This window comes from Microtus oregoni, unplaced genomic scaffold (assembly GCF_018167655.1).
Source record: "Microtus oregoni isolate MIOR12 unplaced genomic scaffold, Mior012 000034F_ref0000314, whole genome shotgun sequence".
Classification (NCBI taxonomy): Eukaryota; Metazoa; Chordata; class Mammalia; order Rodentia; family Cricetidae; genus Microtus; species Microtus oregoni.
Genome location: NW_024543093.1, coordinates 11,984,475 through 12,005,636, shown reverse-complemented (window position 1 = coordinate 12,005,636; position 21,162 = coordinate 11,984,475). Strand labels below are relative to the sequence as shown.

Below are 21,162 nucleotides of genomic sequence, written 5' to 3'. Positions count from 1 at the left end.
CTTCTATTGCGCAAAGCCTAACTGGGTTCCAAATCTTCCTCTCACTGTGCTCAACTCAGAAACAATGACAACGCCACATCACAGGGGAAGAATAAGTCTCTGGGTAATGGGTTCCATAAGGGCTTCCCTTGGGATGTTCTAGTCAAGGTCTCCAAGTTCAGGGGCAAAGGCCCTGGCCAGCTAGCTGGCTGTTTCTCCTTCCCTTTTTTCCACAGACAGAAGCTATAGCATTGACCACTCCAGAAGGACATCTTGCACAGGACCAGAAGTCAATCTGCAGGTCAAGGTAAGCCAGGAAGCATCTCCATGGATGGCCAGTTCCAAAAACTGTATGAGCCTTACCCCAAACACCCTGCCTTTCACCAGCTTGGGTATCTGCTTCCTCACCTGATTTTGGTGCCTTCTCAAAACTCCCTGATGCTCTGTGCTCCATCTGAACACACAGACACCTGCCCCTGCTGAGGCACTCTCTGCCCCATGCCAGAGCACATTGTTAACAGTTCTGCTCCTTGCCGGAATGGTTCAGAGCGATAGCTACCGCACATCTTGTGTGTATGTACATTCTCCCACAGTTTCTCTTGCTGACGGTGTCAGCTTGCCGTCAGTGTGGCCGTAACAACCCTAAACTGAAGACTGTGTCAATGAGAAGCAATAGGGTGAAAGATGGACACTATCTGCTACAGACCTTTATGAGGACACGTACACCAAAAAGAACCCTAGATGCGTACATTTTATAGTAACAATGGGGAGAAGTGTTCTTGAAAAGGTCAGGTAATTAACAGGAAGAATTGGGAGCCACACAAAGAGGAGTTTCCGAGGTATCCTGGGTGATTCCACTTTGGCACTGATAGCACTGAAGGTAGGCACAGCCCTAGCAGCAACACCCCGCTTCCAAACACACTTGAAGCCTGAAGGGCACACGGCTGTAGTGTGCGTGCACCTGCCCGTCACTGTGCGCCATGCTGCTGTGATCTTTCCAGCAAATAAACACGAGGCACCTGGAGGACTTGCAATGGCTGGCTCATCACACAGTCCTGGCAGCAGCTGGAGGGGCTGCTTACCTACTCCAGTGGTGTAGCTGTCCAGCTCAGTTATGTGTCCTTTCCCACTTCCGCTCCTCTGGTTCACACGGGTCTTCTCTCCATCCTCCCTGGGTTCCACCAGACAGCGTCATGTCATCCTGACTGCTTCGTCTTCTTGCCCTCCTGACCACTCCCCCATCTATGGTCAGGGAGGTGGGGGAAATACAGCGCTCCAGCTGTGCATTGTAGAGGATCTAGCTCCTACTTTGACATGAGGCTGCCACTGTGGGCAACACCACACTACTTTTCTAGTACCAGCTTTCTGAGGTGTCCACCAGGGAACTTGAGAATCCTCACCTAAGGATCCAACTCTAAAAAAGCCTCACCTTGCCAACCTGCGGCTTCCCTGCCTTGGTGCTCCCTTGCTTGGAATGGAGATGCCTCCTATATAGATGTATTGCTACCACAGCCCTTCCCTCTGCTCTTCACTAATGGGAAGTTCCTTGACTTCTAAGGTAAACTCCTGGGAGAGCCTGTCCCTTCCACAGCTGGCTCCTCACCATCTTCATCCCATGGCGCTGAGAGGACAAACCAGTCCAGTCTGCAGCTAGTTCATCTGTTCTATATTCAGTCTACACATGGGCTGTTTATAGGGAACCCAGACTGGTAATCCATCTATATCCGACTGTGTGTTCCACCTCTACACACTCTATGTCCAGTGTGTCTCTATAGAGAGAAGTTAATAGCTAGTCCATAGCCTGCCTCTGTCTTTGCTGGGACATCTCTTTATTCTACGTCTATTTTCGGTATACCTGCTCACATCTAGCATCTAGCATGGACCCTTGGCTATGAGAGGTTACTGTTTACTTAGTAAGCAACTAAAGAAGGGCTACCTAGGTGGCCAGTCATTCCTGACTTTGAACACCCTTTTCAGCCCATCCCCAAATGTAGGGAACTCTGCTTCCTGTTCATTTTGACAGTCCAGATCCATGAGGAGCAGTGCACTGGTCCAGGCTTTCGTTTTCTCTACACCAGAACAAGGACACCTTCGTCTAGAGTTCACAGGATGTAGAATTCGTGGGTTTTTTTTATCTGAAGGGCTAGATTTCTAATTAACATTACAGAGAACACCACTTGACTCTCAGAACCCCAAAAGCACAGAGGCTGAGTTCCGTCTCTGCTGTCAGCACACAGAGCACTACAAGACTGTTCAACACTGGCTCTGGCAGTAAACATACCCACACTCCTTTCTTTCTCATCAGATCTACCTTGCTGAATTCAAAAGAAATCTCACAAGTTAGATAATTATAGATGGAGAAATTGAGGTTCTGATGGATTTTATAGTCTGAGCTCCAATAGCAATTAACAGAGGTGGAACTTATCCAAACCTCAAGTCTGTAGACATGACAGAAAGAAAGAGGAAAAAAAAGTCTCTGCTAAGATCAGCCCTCAAGTGAAGGCATTGAGCTTTGAGGTCCAGCGGCTGCAGTTGGTGGAGAGTCTTTTCCCTTTTTAATTCTCTCATACAATACATTCCAACGGCAGCCTCTGCTCCCTCCCCTCTTCCCCACCCCTATCCCCCTCCCACCACCCTTCTCCCTGCTGCTCCTCCACTTCCCTTCAGGAAAGAGCAGGCTTCCCAGTTATATCAACTGAACAAGGAGCATAACTAAGACTAGAGTTTGGGGAGACTCTGGGGGTGTCACACAAGATAGAGGCGGTACTGGCGAAGGAGGCCAGGGCAAGTGAAAATGGCTTGGATTCAGGGTGTAGCCTCATAAGAACAGCGCTGGTCTCTGTGGGACTCGGGCGATGATAAGCTGCTCTGAGTGAGACGGGGGAGAGTTTTGTTTTGTTTCATTTGGCTGACTTCAACGCCCGTTGAGTCCTCAAAGAGAACAGGGATGATCAACATTGCTCAAGATCACAGATTTGTCCTTTTCCACCTGACACATGCCTGGGAAACTCTGCAAGTCTATCCGGACTCACAGTTTGAACAGGGTGCACAATGAACCCGCCTTTCTCAAATATGGATGTGCTGTTTCTCTCAATCTGGTGGAAAGAAGAGAGGATTGGTTTCAGGCCCGCGAGGGAGGCCTGAGGCTCAGTCTGGGTACTCCTGGCTTACAGGAGAGCTCTGCCCCATAAGGCAGAAGTAGAGGAAGCAGAGTCCTGTGACAGCAGCCCTGGGACTTCTGTGGAAATCTAAAGGCCAGGCTGCACAGTGCCCTTGGAGGCCACGGACACCACATCCTATTCCCTCCTCCCCTGGTGAGCTCTGAGGCATCATTACAAGCAATGATGACTAGCAGCTTCATCTGAGATGACTCCTGATGTGGTCATTTTTAAGGAACACAAACATGATGTTTCCCAGGGATCTCTTCTGAAACAGCTGCAGGCATCTCCTCTTCAATGTGTGTATCCTGCCTGGTTTGGTTAAGCACAGACAAAACGATAGAACACTAAGATGCAGATGGTTTAGAAAACATGGAACAATGATGTCAGAGGTTATATTTCTCGGCTGGCGAGGGGGGGGGTCTTGTAAATGTGGGTTAATAAGAATAAATAAAATTGGCTTTATGTAAAATACACTGAAAGATAAAGTTTGCCATGGTACTTGTGCTCAACATTAGAAAGAGTAATAAAATACGATTTTTGTCACTTACCCTCTCCTGACATCTACAAATAAACTTATTGTTAGTTTTTAAACAGCCATAACGGGATGAAGATGCTCAAAACCCACATCTCTCCTCAGCAACACAGCCCCCAGTAACATAGCTGTACCTACCACTTGGCTTTCTGCAGTCAAGGGGATCACAGGGTACATTCAGAACAAAGAGGAGAAACAGCTTCATGGTCTTTATCAACTTGAAGAGACTTTTAGGACATGATGGGGAAAGACTAAAGAGAAGGTTTTGGGGTTTTAACCTCAGCTTCCTTCCTCTGCAGTCCCACTTGTCTGAATAAAGAAAGCCAGACATTACAGTAACAGAGTTGCTTTTAACAAATTCCCCAAACAGAAAACCAGCCACGACAGTACTTCTGCAAACTTCTGAATTCACTTCTGCTGCCCACCCCTTCTCTGGTCTGGGTTTAGGATGTTAAAATGTTTTAGACATATAAGATTTGGTGTGTGTGTTAAGGGGTGGTGGTGTAGGACAGAGGACTTGGGAGTCCCTTCTCTCCTTCCACCACGTAGCTCCCAAGGATCAGGAGTTGGGCTGTCAGGCTCGGAGGCAGATGCTTTTGTCCCTTGAGACACCGCACTAGGAGAATAACTGTGATGTGAATATAGATGATGGGATGGTTCTAGTCAAAAAGCAAAACACACTCCACACTGAAGAAGGAAAAACATAATGTTTGCTCGGGGTCCCTGTCAGTCAGCCGGGTGTTAAAGGAAAACCTGGGACTGACTGGCCGGTCACAACAGACTCTGCCGATGCTGGGTCTGGGTGGCCTTCTGAGATCTGTCTGCCTCACTTGTAGCTCATCAGTTTTGGCAGAAAGCTTAAGCAGAGGGGAGGTCTAGTTATGCTACATCTATCATTCTTGGGGGCGGGGGGAGAAAGAGCAGCTGGGATTTTCATGGGATTCGCTGTGGCTGCAAAAGTCAGTTTTGAGCTCATGACCTCATGTGAAGAGTTTGTCAGACTGTGGTTTAGGTGCGGGAAAGCTGTCCCCCCGGGGACACTGCAGCAAAGAATCCCACGCATCCTCTCCCACAGCGAGTCACATTCGTGAAGCACTCAAGTTTCTCATCCAATTTCTGAAATGATCTGCCCACTTAAAAGGCTTCATGCTCAGTGTGGGGAGGTAGCTCAGAGCGCTTGCCGCATAAGCATGAGAACTCGAGTTCGGATCCTCAGCAACTGTGAAACGCTAGGAGCAGGAGGGTCTCTGGGGCTTGCTGGCCAGTGAGTCCAGCCTAACTGGTGAGCTCGGCGCTCCATGACAGAGACCCTGTCTCAAAAACTAAGGTGGGCAGTGATCAAAGAACACACCTTTCTCTGACCTCTGAACATGCACACACATAAACATACAGAAATTTTGCCTCCTTAACATCGCATCTTCTTTTGCACGAAAGTCACATGAACAGTAATGATCTTCTCCAGGCTCTGTAAAACCAGGGTCCATTTTCTGCTTCTTTCAGAGCAGAATCCTTCCCAAACCTGTCATCCAGGTCACCGTGGCCAGACTGACGGCCACACATGAGCACAAGCCCATGGAAAAACGTTCAACATTGGTGGTACCGTGGGACTAGCATGATCTTTGTTCCCGTTCTGTGAAGAACAGAGGTTAGCTACCCACTCTGTACCCTCAGAGGGCCAAAAAGCATTTTCTGAAAAAGGAACCTACTGGTCCACATGGAAATTCAGGTGGCTTGCCCAGGGGCAGAACCCACATGACATCAGCCTGGCTAATGCACCTTCCTTATCTCAGAAGGAAGTCTTAACCACACACCCCTCCGCCTTTTCTTTTTATGGCTCACAGCATAGCTCTGGTTTTCCGTGTAGGACAGGATCCCTTCCTCACACTTCCACACCATTCAGCAGGCACGTTCTTGTTTGCCTCCAAGTAAAAAGAACAGATTCTCCACTTGACAACGCGGCCCTTTTATTTGAACTGAAAGGGTGCCATTACAAAGTGCGAACACCTCTTTGGTAATGTATTGAATACAAGTTACATAAAATGGCATTTGGCTGTTGGCAACAGTCAGAAAAGGAAATAAATATGTACAACACTGCTTTGTATCTCAGAAGCCCAGTGCAGCAGCTCCTAGGGAAGGGTGTCTGGGCACTGCCCACTGCCTGGCCAGGGATGCTGTGACATCAACATGGAGATCTGGAGACATCTTGGTTTGAATGACAGAAATTACTATGAATCACACCCAGTTTTCTTTACAGGATCAGAGAACAAAGACCCTTGACACATGTCTAAGCACCCTGTGCACTTGTATGCCTTGGTACAAGACACCCCAAGGCTCACGTGAAATCCCAACTACCCAGGGCAGGCTCTCCTGCCACTTTTATCTATGCCTAAACAACTACACGGCCGTCAGATCTCACATGGCATGGTTCTGTCTCCTACTTCACGGAAGTCTATTCTGAGATCTCATCACTAAGCTCAACTTAATATTACACAAATGCCCATGCATGCTGGACCACTGGCTTCTGAATATCATTAGCAACAGGAGGGAAAGGCAACGTGGTGAATCCACGGTGAACGTGCCCATGCTGGGATGCTGTCTTTGCTCAACAGCCTTACACATGTGGCTGTCTATCTCTGGAAGCTAATCATATCAGCATAAGGATCACACGTAGATTGTACCAAAACGGCTTTACTGCTCAACACAAGCCAGAGGATGTGAGGAGCTGACCATCACCCGATCCAGCCATGTTCTCCCTATAATGACACCCATTTTGTCTTTCTCAAACGGGCACTGACTAGTCTATGTCCTTGAGGTCTTCCTCCCTAGACCTTGGGCAGGTGACCCTCTTGATGTACGCGTATGGTTGGCACACAGTGCTGGGCACATCAGTGTTTGTTCAGGGGAGAGACCTCAGAACCTTGTGAGAATAGAATGGATCATTCTGTTCAATTAAAAACAAGAGACTATGAGGTATAATAGTTGCTTTCCACTGAATTAAAAAAACATCTTTTGCATAGTGGAGATAATTTTTCTAACATCTAAAATGGGAAAATTTTATAAAACATCATGCAATAAAAAAATGAGGTATAGGGATTTTTTTTCCTTTAAAGCATTCATACAACGTGATCTCAGGCATTCAAGCTCTGCCTGCTTGTCACCTATGGAAAGGGGGAGAAGTGAATCAACTCTCCCTCCACTACGGTCAGGAACCATGGCAGGCGGTGGCTGTAGATCATCCCGCTGATGCAAGGGGCTGTTGGGATCACTGGATGTGGCACGGGACCAGCGGATTTCACATTCGGTTTCCAGCAAGGCAGTATTTACACACGTTCCAAGTGGACACAAGATCATTTTTAAATGTGGCATAATAGTGTGATGCCAGTCCTGGGTCGAAGGGCTGGCATGGTTCCAAGATGCAGGATTGTATTGGTATTGTGGTCAGATGTTGAAGAGCCCTGGAGGAGGGGGTGAAGATAGCAGACAAGAGGGAGTGGCAGGAGGAAGCCCTAGAGTTCCTGTGTTCCTATTTATTAAACTACTATTGAAATGCCACTACATTTCCCCTTTTTTGCCTTAAAAAAATAAAAGTTTCTGCTTAAATGAAGCCCATCAAAATGTCAAAGGCCTCCTGCCTCATTTAAACAGAAGTGGCATCCTCAGACAGAAGCAATTTAGGAACCTACATGTCTTAACTGTGCGATTTAATAGTAGCACCAATTTTTTTTTTCATTTAAAAATATTTAAATAAAAACCTGAGAAGTCTAACATGAAGTGAGGACTGGAGCCACTCCTGCACCGAACTCCTGCCTACTCAATTTCCTTCTGCAAACACAGCGTGGGCTGCTTCAGGGGTGACACAGTGGGGGTCCTGAAAGATCTGGGGTTCCAACTTGTCCTGTGGTCCGCAGCTCCCCACGTTGCCATAAGCTCACAAGGACTCTGTGGACTAGCATGGAGGCACTCAGCTCACGACCACTACGGTTTCTCGTCTGCAGTGTTTCCTAGGCAGATGGGACAGCAAGCACCTTCCAGTTTCACAGGCTCTGGGCAGGCTGCAGGAGGGCAAGCTTCCACAAAGCAGGTGACCTGACCATTCTGAAGGAGAGAGAAATAGCCTTGTCACTCTTGGCTCTTCTCCTGGGCATAATCCACATGAGCCCAGCCCCAGTAGGGTGCCCCATGCTTCTCGCCCTCACCCCCTACCAAGAGTCTCTGTGCTTGGCTCCCCTCTCCTGCAATTGGGACTGAAGACAACACTTGAGTTTTTCAGCTACAAATGCATCCCTGGGGTGGGGGGATCCCATTGCAAACCTTCTCCTTTTCCCATTGCCTTCTAGCGCTACACTGTAAGGCTCAAGATCAAAGGACTGAGCTGTCCCACCCCCAGTCTCCCACTTCATCCAGCCAGGAGAAATGCTCATCTCTGCAAAGAGTCCTCCCTTCCCTGCTGATGGAGGTGGGTCTTGTATCTATTCGTTGCTTTCATTGGTTAATTAATAAAGAAACTGCTTGGCCCTCTGATAGGGTTGAATTTAGGTAGGCGGAGTAAACAGAACAGAATGCTGGGAGAAAGAAGCTGAGTCAAGCAGTCGCCATGATTCTCCCACTCCAGACAGACGCAGGTTAAGATCTTCCCTGGTAAGCCACCTCATGGGCTACACAGACTATTAGAAATGGGTTAGATCAATATGTAAGAGCTAGCCAATAAGAGGCTGGAAGTAATGGGCCAAGTGGTGTTTAAAAGAATACAGTTTCCGTGTAATTATTTCGGGTAAAGCTAGCTGAGTGGCGGGAAGTGGCCCGCCGCTCACATACAACACCCTGCTTAGTCTTCACTAGCCAGGCAACCCAGGGGTGCTTGGAGGACCCTGCACTGTTCTGGCAAAAGGATGAACCCTATCCCTTGCTCAATAAGAGGGGATCTAGATTGGCCCTCATTCCTGCTGTCCTGCCTTCTCACTCCATCCTAAGTCTCCTCCTACCACGGCCACAGGGGAGCCCTGGCCTACATGTCACCTCTTTCCCCCTCAGCATTCTCTGTAACTAATATCCCAGGCCAGGCCAGGCCAGAGACAGTGAGGGTAAGGGGTGAACAGAACAGCCAGCTCTGGGAAGAAGGGTCATGAGCTGTGGCATTTTCAGGTTCCCAGGTGCGTGTATGTTTCCCGTACACCATTAGAAGCTGGGTTGGTTCACCCAAATGTTCTCAGGTGCTTTCGCCAGTTTCTGAGGGGAATGCAGGGCTAGGGATCAGGGCCAGCAGGACCTCACTCTGATACCTGGACCACCCTCTTTCCAGGTGTCATGGGCACAAACACAGAACCAATCCCATACTCACTTTGCACTCACAAACTGTGCACGTGTCTTTTTTCCACTTCGAGTTGTTGCTGTGGGATTCGCCACCATCATCCACACACTCTGTGGTGCTGAGCCGAGACTCCAGGCTGGTTATCTGCAGCAAGGCACAGAGCAGGTTATCAGAGTGAGCCTCAACAGCCATGCTGAGCTGAGGAGAGGCTTCCCGCTTTACAACAAGGGATAGGAGCCACAGCATTTTAAATCAGTCTACTCCCCACGTGCATTTCAACCCCAGCCTCTCCTGCTTCCCCATCCTACCTACTAAGCATGTGGTCCCCAGTTCACACAGAAGCAGAACACAGAACCTTGTGCAACTCTGTGCTCTTGGTACTAAGATCACCCTGCTGTCTTGGTATTAGGATGACTCTACTCCCAACGGTCTAAATGCCAATAGAATTTAGTTAGCCAAAGAGCTGTCCACAATAAGATGTGCTTCAGCATTTCTAAACAAAACAAAGCAAACTTTTCTGCAGGAATAATGCACTAACATAACTTATATTTTAGTTACCCCTCAACATTCCTACTTGAGGCTGTGAAGAAAACTAAAGGATGGACCAGCATCCTTAGGAAGTGGAGAGTAACCTGGGCATCGATGGCTGACTCTGAGTTAACTCAAAGCCCAGGTAAGCTGAGGACAAAGGTGACTATGATCTGGATGGCTATCAGCATTGATGAGCCACAGGCAGCAGCACAGGTCGTGCAGAGACAACAGGCAAGGACCAAATTTCGCCAGTTGTCTGTACAAAGGACATTCTGTATTATCAGGTCTGCTGGCTCCTTGAGCCAAGAGATCCTGTCCCGGTGACTTTAGGGAGAATGATGACACCACGGACACTAAGTCTCTGTGGTCTACCCAGACCAACCATGGGTCTGAAGGACACCTGTTCCTATCAGTATTCTGAGGGTTCCTTGGGTTGGTCTCGACTTCTCAACCAGAGCCCGGAGTCCCCAGCAACACTCACTCGCTGGGTGCTGGAATGCACAGAGATGGAGCCCTATGCCTGCAGGGCTAGGATCAAGAAGAGGCAGCTGTCACAGAGATGGCTTCTGTATCCAGAAAGGAATTTGGGTTAGATGAGTCTCCCCCTAAGCCTATCAACCTGAACAGCCTTGGGATAGGAACAGAGCCAGACCCAGGAATCCCACAAACCAGGCATCAATGTCAGACTTCCTCCTGGCCACACTCCACACCACCAGGACACTCCTCTGGCCCATAATCTGGGTACGCGCACTTACTTCCGCTCTTTACTGTCAAGTGAACAGACCTCCTTTGTCTAGCCTGAGGTCCCAGACACTACTCTCTTTGAAACAAGGCCTTCGGTAATCGAACACAGAGCCGTGGAGAACAAAGATTCTTACACACAGGAGAGGAATTTACCAGGGCTGTAGTGTGTAGCCCCGGCACCCTGCCATTCAGCCTTGGTGAGTTTGCCATCACTGGCCAGGATCCCAGCACCGTCTCTTCCAAACTCTCCCTGAAGAAGTGGCTTACCAGCAGAATTCAAGTCTGTCTTCTCCTACCCCTCTCCATCTGGCTATGCCTGAGTTTGCTGGAACTTTGTATCCATTCCTGTTGTATCGTCTCAGCCATATTCTCTGGGAGGCTGCCCCAAATTTAGAGACATTGACTGTCCACCACCAAGGCCCCAGGTGTGGTGGCCAGGCCTAGGAGGTATGGTTGGAAGAAGGACATAACTGGGGATGGAGTGGAGGTGTCAAAGCCCTGCCCCATTGCTACTTTCCCTCTCTCTGATTCATGGTTTATTTAAGATATGAGTCCTCAGCTTCCTACCTCTGTTGCCTTCACCCACAACCACAGTCTCTAACAAGAAACTCTTCTGTAAGCTTTCTTGGTCATGGTGTTTAATCACAGCAATTAAAAAAAAAAAAAAGGACCTAACACACTAATCCACAGAGAAACATGAGGACATTAATCCTATGCAGCCCAGTAAGGAGCAAGCCAGAGGAAAGCAAGCCACACAAGCGACCAGTCCCCAGCAGGTGAGAGCAAAGTCAGCATTTGCACGATCACCCAGAAATGCAAGGCCTCTGGGAAGCCCTGGGACAGAGGAGGGCCAGTGAAAGGTTCAAGCTGGTGAAGATGGCAGCGGCTCAGGCCAGCCTTACCTGCTTTCTGAGGTCTGTGATGACCGTCTGCATTTCCAGAATAAGCGTCTTTAAATCATTGGTTGCTGGTCCTTCCAAGGGGTTATGGGTGGCTGACGTGGCATTACTAAGATGTTTGCCGTATTTCACACTAAGGGGTAAGGAGAAGATTCAGAGTGTCAGTGTGCAGGCCTAAGCTAACATCCTTAAATGCATCCATCCCTCGGCAGGGTGCCTGGCCTAGCACACTGCAGCTCCACACTGTTAGGCAGGACACAGGACTTGTCTTCCTGTACTCAGGGGACACTTCTGCCTCAGCCAACCCAGGCTAGGCTGAGCTCAGAAACAACAGCCTAAGCCTGTTGCAGAGACCCACAAGGGCCAGGACACCTCCCAGATACCACCAAAACTCACTTTAGTGCCTTCTGGCGCCTTGCTCTCTTGGTGGGCTTATCTTCCTCATAGCTAAATTCTAGGGATCGTCTGCCACGGAAATGGTAGGAGAAGGCATTAAACTGCCCCCTGGTCCTGCAGTCTGGTTAAAAAGCAGAAAGGATCAATTAGTTACAGATGATTCTAATCAGGATAAATTTACATCTTGTCAAGTAGTAGCTATTTTAATCACACATTAACTCCCCTCCCCCTTCAGTTAGGACATATGTTATGCCAGGCAGTGCCTAAAAGCACTCATGGGGCTAATAGTGGGTCTGTTGGGCCTCTGTGGCATCGGGTCCAGCACTTCAACCTGCTAAGAGCTGCAGCAAGTCTCCCTGAGGGCAAATCACCCTACACCCCAGTGACCACTGTATCCTCCTACAGGAAGATTTTGGGCACTGTCCTATCATGGTCTGTCTGCTCCAGCTAAGTCCTCCTGCCCTTGCCAAATGGTACTCCGCCCCGAGATCTCATGATCAGTCCAAATCAACCTGCAACAACTCCAGGTAATTTCCAAGTCCTTCCCTGCCCTGTTGGAGGCCTCATCCCAAGCTGCAGAGGTGGGGAGGAACCCTCTTCTCTCTCACCTAAGCCCCGCCTTCATTATTCATTAAAGTTACCCATCTTTACACTTATCTTACGTCTCCTTTCTCCCTTAAGAATAGCCTGGTCCAGAAGAAAACAAAGCCCAAAGGCAGTCTTTTCCTGAAGCGGACATCCTACATCACTAAGGCAAAGGAGTATTGATTAAGCAGAGGTCACGTGACTGCCTGCCTCTGGATGAGAGTATCTAGATCCTGATGTCTACGGCTGGAAATTGAAGGAAGTGTTTCAGCTGAATCAAGCCATCGCTTCTGACCACAGAACAGTTCCTAAGTGACCTGGAACTTCATATCACAAGTCATTATCTGACCCGAGTTAAGCTGGGAGGGTTAAATTTGCCCTGTCCATCAATCGGAATGGAAAATGCAGCTTCTCAAATGGCACCAGGGACGTGAACCAGATCCACAGCAGCTTAGCACGGCTATGTCTACTCCCTGTACTCCCCCGTCTTCGCAGGAACCTCTTTCTCCAAGCTTTCCTGAAAACCGAAGCCAGGTCAGACAAGGCTGAATATTCCAGAAGAGGGCAAGAATGAATCTCCATCACAAAGCCTTACCCTAGATCATCGGAGAACAACAACAAAGCAGGGTGGGCCTCATGGGAATGGGCTAAGCCCAGGGGCTCTAACCTGAAAAGAACACATGCATTCTGGGAATGCAGGGCCACCGCATTAGCCACGATGCTCCGCCTCTCCATCAGGCACTGAGCAGAGCGAGGCTGCACTTCTCTGCCTGCCCTGCATCAGTTGCACGCACCTCGGCACTAATGTAACCCCACACCCACTGCTGCTGCTATGAAAGTAGCCACGGTCACAAGGCAAATGTACCAAACCACAGCAATGCCTGGAAAGTTCTGTGTATACAGGAGACCTGTGCTCCAAACCCAAACCTTCTCTGGAACCCCCATTCTGCCTAGGAATGGTTCTCCACCCAGGGCCTTCTTGCACAATAGGAGGAAGAGTTTGGTGCAAAGGAGGAGAATATTTAGATTCTAACTAAAACCACATGTTTGTAACCGTGCCCACATTATCTAGGCAAACCACAGTATCTAGGCAAACATAAGTAACTTGAATCACTGTTACTGGCCACGGGACAAACTTATGACCTCTGATCCCTGCTATGGTGCACCAAGAGGAACACAGTCATTCGTGACTCTACTTACGTTCCAATGGTGCGCTTAGCCTTCAGGAAAAGGTCAGCCAAACCCACATGGAGGGAAACCTACCAAAAGGACCAGAGACAGACAGACTCTTATTGGATACAGGAGTCTGGGAACATTCAGGTAAAATTAAGTAAGGTGGAACCTGTCATGAACTAACATCATTGGGAACATAGTAGAATTCAAACAGGATCCAAAAATTAGGTAAGGATTTTATTTATGCTAATTTCCCAATTTCCAATTATATTTAAGTAAATAATTTAGGAGTATGGTAACAAAAAAACTGCAACTTCCTGGGCTCATTTAGAAAAGCTTTTGTGTCTAGGGAGATGGCTCAGTAAATAAAGCACTTGCTGAGCAAGCACAAAAAGTGGAGTTGGGCTCCCTAGAGAAAGCTGGCCAGCTAGACAAGCTGAATTGCCAAGCTCTGGGCTCAGCAAAACACCCAAGACACTAGATGTCAATCTCTAGCCTCTCCATGCCAACTGCATGCATACACATGTGCGCCTGCACACATGCAAACATCTACAGACTATGCAAGCACACACACATCCAAAAAAATGTTAACAGAACCATTTTTTTTTCTCTGTGGGATTTAGAAATGGATTTGAGCTCAAACAGAAACCAATAAATTTAGAATCTTGAAGCTCTTCTGAGGTTAGATCAAGCCTGCTATTGTAAGAGGTCCGGTATTGGGAAGAACCCATGTCAGCAAGAACTTGGGGCACTGAGCACCTGGGACAATGGAATAGAATGGGGGCAGAGGCCAAGACAAGGCCTGCTTCGGAGACAGCTTTTCAGGGACTGTGACTATATATACATATGCAAAGGAGTGAGGGCTGGCTCCACTCTGCAGCAGGAGGGGGCCTGGTCATGGTATCAGAAAAGAGGCTTTGTATCTGAAAAATAAAAATTGGCCCTCCCCAGCATTTTCAAGGCAACAGGTTTCTACAGAAAGAACGAAATCCTCTGCCATCCTTGCAGGAAAGTATTTAAACTGGAAAAAACTGCGAGAGTTTAAAAGAAAAAGAAGCAAAAGTGATTCAAGTTCCCACTCTATGATCATAAGAAGAGACGTCATTGAGGACTAGGTACGCAGCAGTAAGCACAATGTCCTTTATGGGAATTCTTAATAACTCTCTCTCTCTCTCTCTCTCTCTCTCTCTCTCTCTCAATTGAGAGAGAATATGATAGATAGATAGATAGATAGATAGATAGATAGATAGATAGATAGATATACATACATACAGAGGGTGGGGGAGAGGCAGATTGGACAAACCACACAATCACACACATTCAATACAGATATAGTCCCACCCTCACCCACCCTCACAATACATGCTCTTAGGATGTTAAAGGCAGCTTCAAAAGTCAACCTAATTTCAGTACTGATCTTGGGTGACTACATTAGGAAAAAATAAGAGAGTGACACCCATAGTTCTGAGCTCTGTGTGCTCTTTCCAAGCCCACCTTCTTCGGGGCCTTCATGGCATAGGGCAGAGCTGAGAAGCCAGTGAGCTGCTCCATGTGTGGCTGGAGCATCCATCCTTCTGAGTCCTCTTCTCACCACAGACACCCACACGTCACCAAGCTTAGATTGTAAATAATCCCCCGCTTTATTATTTAAGGGTTCTGATCATAGTTTGAAAAAAGCCAAAATTGCACTCAAATTAGAAACTGGAAACTGAGGTTAACCAAGAGAGGAACTCAAGAATGCAGAGTGGGAAAGAGACAGCGGAACCGTCACCACAGGGAGCCAGTGGCTGCAAGAGCTGTGGTGACAGTGGCCCAGTGCACAAGGAGAACGGACACGGCAGGGAAGTGGGCCTCCCCAGGCTGACAGGAATGCACTGGTGCAGACCTCCTTCATCAAGACCCTCACACTTCCTGAGGAGCTATTTCTCATCGGTGGGCTGTGAGTCACGTGACTAAAACACAAGCACTCGGATGTCGCTATACTGTCAGTTAAATGTTAGATATGCAATCGGGACACGCTGTCAAGTTTTGTGTCCTTTTACATAGTATTTTTAGCTATCAGAATACAGTGCAGCCTAGGATAAAAATGAAGCTGCGAAGTTCTAGTGACATCTTAACACAGGTATCTGTGGTGACAATGCCTTCAATAAATGGCACTTGCAGTAGGATAACATGTGACATTAAGGGCATGGTATTTAGGATTACACAGGGCTCAGTGGCTGGTGTGTGCATCTACCATGTTGATCCTTTATCAGCAATTTAGTGTACGGCTATTTAAGGTAGGAAAGCCAAGACTTTAGCCTTGGGTGCCTCCGCATCTCCTAAGTTCATCCAGAGTCAGTGTGGGTGGAGCTACTGACCTGTATAGCCTAGGCTCAACACCACATGGTGCCTTCATGCTAAGACTCCTTGGCATTTATCTCTCATCCGTGAAACCACTCACTAAGCAAAGTCACCATAAATCATTACCATACTAGGAGCCAGAGGCTATATTCCCATTCCTGTTCCGAGTGGCAGTCATGGGAAAAGGTGAGGGCCTGGGGCAGGCAGCACCTACCTTCACAGCAATCCTGCCACACGCGGAGGTCCACCCTGGGGATGTCCTCACAGCTGCTATAGCCATGGGGGAACTCTGCCACCCTGAACACATCCTGCTGCACCCGGGTGATGTTGTCTGAGTTATCACAAAGGATCCTAGCCAAGGACGTCTGCTTGAGCTGCGTCAGCTGGGCGGGGGAGAACACGCCTGGGTTCTCATACCACAACCTGTTCTCCAGAGATGACAACAGAGTCAGGAGGGTCAGCGGCGGGCAGGGAGGCTGCTGGCCGTGGGATCCAAGGTAAGAATGGTATGCCAACGTGGAAATCACTGATTCGATGAACATTGAGTGAAGTCTCACGCAATCAATGTGAGAAAAGCCAAAAGCCCCAGCATTTAAGTAAGAGTGTAGTAGTCCATCTGAATAATAATAAGATGGGCTATTTTCAAAACTGATGGATGGCTAAACTTCTAACTAAACGCTTGTCATGAGCGAGGCCAGCCTGAGATATACACTGAGATTATCTCAAAATCCAAACTAAAACAAACGACAACATTCTAGTCCTTCCAAGTACTGCCATGAATAGTCAAAAGGCTCCTGCAAACATTTATGTTCACATTGACTTTGGAGACCAAGAGCATCTGGGACTCAGGCATGTTAGCCTGAGCAGTCTACAGGAGGTACAGAGCTGTTGGAAGGGCAGCCAGCAGGGAGGGGTCCTCACTGTCATCTGTCATGAGTCCAGAAAACCATGTAAGGCAAGGTTCTCCAGCACCTACCTGTCTCCATCCCGCAGGCGTCGGAACTGTGTGCTGAGCAGGCACATGAGTGTAGGTCCCAAGCGGCTGCCAGGGACCAGGTCTTCTACCATGAGGGCCGGGAACAGATCAATGTTGAGAGTTGAGCCATACAGCCTGCAATAGGCAAGGAGCATATTAGGTCTGTCCAGCATAGCTGCCTGGGATATGAAGCACAGCAATTCTCCAGACTTTTACTGAACAAAGAGAACTCACCAACATTTCTTTAATATATATCTAATCATATTTTTTAAAAAGTTCCTCTTTTTTAGCACACACACACACTTACTTACTTACTTACAAGTGATTTGAAAAACCAAAAATAGATAAGAAAATCAAAACATTCTTTCCTATGCTCCAGAGAGAATCATCTAACTCCACAGGACACACCCACCTACCTTCAACATCTATCTTCTTCTTTAAATATATGAACAATGATAATCATATTCAAAAATAATAGGATTAGACCCTCCCGTATATTGAAATGTATTTGCCAGTGGAAATGCTGGTTAATTGGCTAGGATAGATATCTAACACGAGGCTTAAAGATTTGAAAATGTTTAACAAAGCATGTTTCATCAAGTCCTCCATGCTCCTGGAATATAGGCTCATACAGAGAGAGACGGCAATGCTTACAGATCTTTCTTTTCTAACAGGACAGTAGACAGCAGCTGCATTCCCCACGGCCTCCTGAAAACCATGACAGCTTAGATGTCACTGCCATTCAACTCTCCTCCTGTTTATGTCTCATTTTTTCCTCTCGGTAATGGGCTCACAGGAAGAAATAAATGGATAATTCTGTGTGGTGGGGAGGTAAGCATGGTCTTTGCCAGGGGTCTCTCCCTTGCATCAGAGCCAGGGTCACCATCTCCAGTAGCAGTGGCAGGATCACCAGAAACTAGGCAGTTCTGAAATATTTTGGCAATCAAAAACTGACCGGGAAAGTCATCTGTGGCCATCTGGATGGGAACACAGGGGACACTGAAGCTCATGAAGCACAGTCAGTGAGCATACATCCCAATAAAGCATGACAGTGACAAGAACGCACTGTTCTTGCAGGGGACTCATATGCTTCCCCTGCCAGTGATTGGAACACTAGTATGTAAACGAACTGGAGCCCAGGGGCCAGAGCAGCACGCATTCAGAAACTGCAGTATCTCACAAGAGAGAGCCCTCCAGTGGACTGTCAGGTCTGCACAGCTCCCAGGAGGCAGGTCTAAAAAGAAGCCTGGCCCTAGGTGAGATGGCCCAATCCTGAGCAGACCTGGGCCTATCCTCTGAGTCATGGAGTATTCACCTCCTCATGAAGCTTGCCCACTTGTCCAGTTCTCCTCTTCTATGTTCAATGGCAACTGATGTGTGACCCCACTATAGGTGGGGATCACAGACTTGAGTAAGCATAGGGAGCTATAGACCTAGACTGACCCAGGAGGCTGGCCAGTCTGATGCCCATTTCCCATTGACTCTTATCTGTCCTAGCCAGTAAGACACAACTCCTATCTCAACAGAAAACTCTTTTCAGCTTACAAAGTCCACCTGAGCATAGAGAAGCTGGCAGACATGACTCTATACAACACTTGGTTCACTGCGGCATCCCAGTCAGCTGGCTGCCCCCTATCTAACCTCAGCCTCCACCTTGAGCCACCACAGAAATGGTAACACCACAGTTTACAGCCAAGTTTACTACTCACCTCTGCAGTTTCTCCCGGATCACGGGGCTCTTGATCTCATTCTTCAGGTCCTCAAAGGTGTAAGCCGCCGACAAGTTGCAGTAGACCCTGTAGTCATGGTAAGGAGGGATGCCATGGTCCCTGCCTCGCTGGATGTTGATGGCAGCTAGGTCAAGGGCCACCGTGTGTGCCATGGAGAACAGCCTCTCCGTGAGTTCCGTGTTCAACAACTGGGAGGGGATGCGCATCTTGCCCGCCACCCCAAATAGCCCTCGAAGCAGCGGGTCGATGCCCCCCTCATTGACAATCCGGAACGGTGAGAAGAAGGCCTTGTGGAGGGGCACGTGGCCCTGTGGGATGGGCTCGAAGTTCTCATCCAGCCGGTAGAGCAGAGGGTTGATCAGCGTGTGGCCGAACCTGAAGGCCGCCGTGGCAAAGGCATTAAAGATGCCAGCGTTGACACTGGGGTCGTATCCCTGGTACTCACCGAGCATCTTCATGCCCACCTCTCCCAGGATCTTGGGTAGCCAGTGCCGGTAGGTAATGTGCTGTATCTCTGCCCCCACTATCTTGCGTGTCTCGTGGTAGACAGTATCCCCATCCCAGTGTGGGTTCAGCTTCAGCAGTTCTGCCGCAATGCGGTTGTGCTCCCGGAACCACAAGGTGTGCATGCTGGTCAGGCCCAGCTGCTCATTAGCACGGTGGTCACCAGCCAGAAAGCAGGGTATGGGGCTCTCATTCTCATCACGCGTGCACTCGGTGGGTGGCCCCGTGGCAAAGGGAAGCAGAGGCTTGCCAGACCTCTGCACGATGCCCTGGCGCAGCAGGCCACGGTGGCTAGCCAGGTCCCGGATGCTGCGGGCTTCGTGGTCTGTGCTGCCGTACACATTGGACGCGTCGATATAGGAAGTGAGCTGGTTGATCTGCTCTCGAGGGTACACGGAGTTCATGAGCAGGGACGTCATGCCACTGCCACACACGGGGCTCGATCGCACAAAGAACATGCAGCGGGCCCCGCTCCGCACACGGGGGTCATTGGGGGGAATCATGACAGAGAAGCAGGGAGGGTCATTGCTGCACACGTTGCTGCAATGCTGTCCATCGGAGAACCGAGCCTGGCTCAGGGCTACCACTGTAGAGTCCAGGTCGTGGTCAAGGAACTGACCCCACTGCATCAACATGTGTGTAAACTGCTCATCAGGGGTGATCACCTCTGTCCCAATCAGTGTGGTGGACACGAGGCGGGGCATGGGAAGCACATGCCCATTGTACTGACGCTGGGGGTTGATGCCACGAGGCGTGTTGAAGCCGTTCTCGTACACAGCCTTCAGCAGGCGCTCGAAGGCGGTCAGTGAGGCCCCCCACATCGGGTGTTGCAGGTTGTTGCACGTGCCATCATGCGTCCTGTACTTCTGGTGGAAGCACATATCTGAGCAGTTGTTCACACGCCGGTGGGCGGTGCAGCCCGACAGGTTGGCAATAAGGCTCAGGTACTGTGGGGACACCAGATCGTTGTAGTGGTAACCTGTAACACAGCAGGGTGACACTGACTTCCACCTGCAATGGTGCAGACCACTGCCTCAGCTGGTGCCTGGAGGTGCTCCGGCATCTGATCTGGTAGAATGGACCCCCCTGCTTGGTTCACTGTTGGCTGATAACTCCAGTGCCATCAGGCTTACGGTTTATACCACTGGCTCTAATAACGGGACTGGCTCTGTAAGAAGCCTGTCACGTGCAAAAGGCCAAAACAGAGACCCTTCAGCTACATCTCATATTGTTTCACAGAACAGGCAAAGAATGCATCTCTACATGGGCCACAGGAGTCCTGTGGAGCAGCTTCCCTATGCCCATCATTGAACATTGTACTGGCTACTGCACTGAAGCACCTTTTCCTCAGAGTCCCATCCTACTGCCACCTGCATGTTTGAGGCCTCCTGCAGGCTTCTCAGAGTCCTGCCACCCTCTCCACACCTCTACTATCACCCCAGGACACCATTCATGGCACTGGCCTTGAATTTCACAGAATCCATCACACAATATATCCTCCAACTGTCTAGTCAGGAGCAGGCTCCTACTAGGTTGGATTCCTGATTAAGAACCTTAGACTGTCTACCAGCTAAAGGAGGGGGTCAGGTTTTGTTGGGCAGCAGTATGTCTACCAGGTGTCTATGACTTTGCATAGCCACATGACCCCAGGATCCCGTGCTCACTGCTCAGGTTGATCGAATGCTGCCTGCAGACATTAGCACAGTCAAGGTGTTGTGGATTATGTTCACTGCTCATTAAAATACTGATTGGCTGACAGCCAAGCAGAAACTACAGGCAGGGCAATCAGACTGAGGATTCTGGGGGAAAGAAGGACAGAGAGAGAGAGAGAGAGAGAGAGAGAGAGAGAGAGAGAGAGAGTCCTGATGACAAAGGAAGGCACGCTAGAGGATAGGTAAAGCCATGAGCCACATAGTTCATGGATTAATAGAAATGGGTTCATTTAAATGTAAGAACTAGTTAGGAAAAAGCCTGAGCTATTGACCGAACATTTACAATTAATATAATCCTCTGTGTGGTAATTTGGAAGCGGCTCCCAGGATGGGAAAACCCCACCTACACCAAGGCCGTCCCTCACCTTTCTCACTATCCCTCCCCTACAGAATATTCCAGAGTCTTCAGAAAAAGCATCTGGGTATGTGCACACCTGTACACACACCTGAGAGATGCTCACATCCTGACACTCATGTGTGCACTCACACATGAACTCTCATAACCACACACATACCTGTGCACACTTACAATCCTGTCTGCACACGCATACGGCATGCCCCTGTGCAAGATATGCTCATAGAGATACTT

General features: G+C 48.8%; 1 protein-coding gene across 2 annotated transcripts in view; it reads right to left on the bottom strand.

Annotated features, from left to right (window-relative positions):
• Positions 1-5,619: 5,619 nt before the first annotated feature.
• The window catches only part of Pxdn (peroxidasin), a 75,132-nt gene continuing 59,589 nt past the window's right edge, over positions 5,620-21,162 (bottom strand). For both annotated transcript variants that reach the window (XM_041630391.1, XM_041630392.1), the window contains 7 exons: positions 18,337-19,840; positions 16,628-16,762; positions 15,866-16,074; positions 11,551-11,671; positions 11,158-11,287; positions 9,011-9,124; positions 5,620-7,767 (listed from right to left, as the gene is read on the bottom strand). In XM_041630391.1, coding sequence (XP_041486325.1) covers positions 7,648-7,767; positions 9,011-9,124; positions 11,158-11,287; positions 11,551-11,671; positions 15,866-16,074; positions 16,628-16,762; positions 18,337-19,840 — 2,333 coding nt within the window. In that variant the 3' untranslated portion in view covers positions 5,620-7,647. The remainder of the gene's footprint in view (positions 7,768-9,010; positions 9,125-11,157; positions 11,288-11,550; positions 11,672-15,865; positions 16,075-16,627; positions 16,763-18,336; positions 19,841-21,162) is intronic.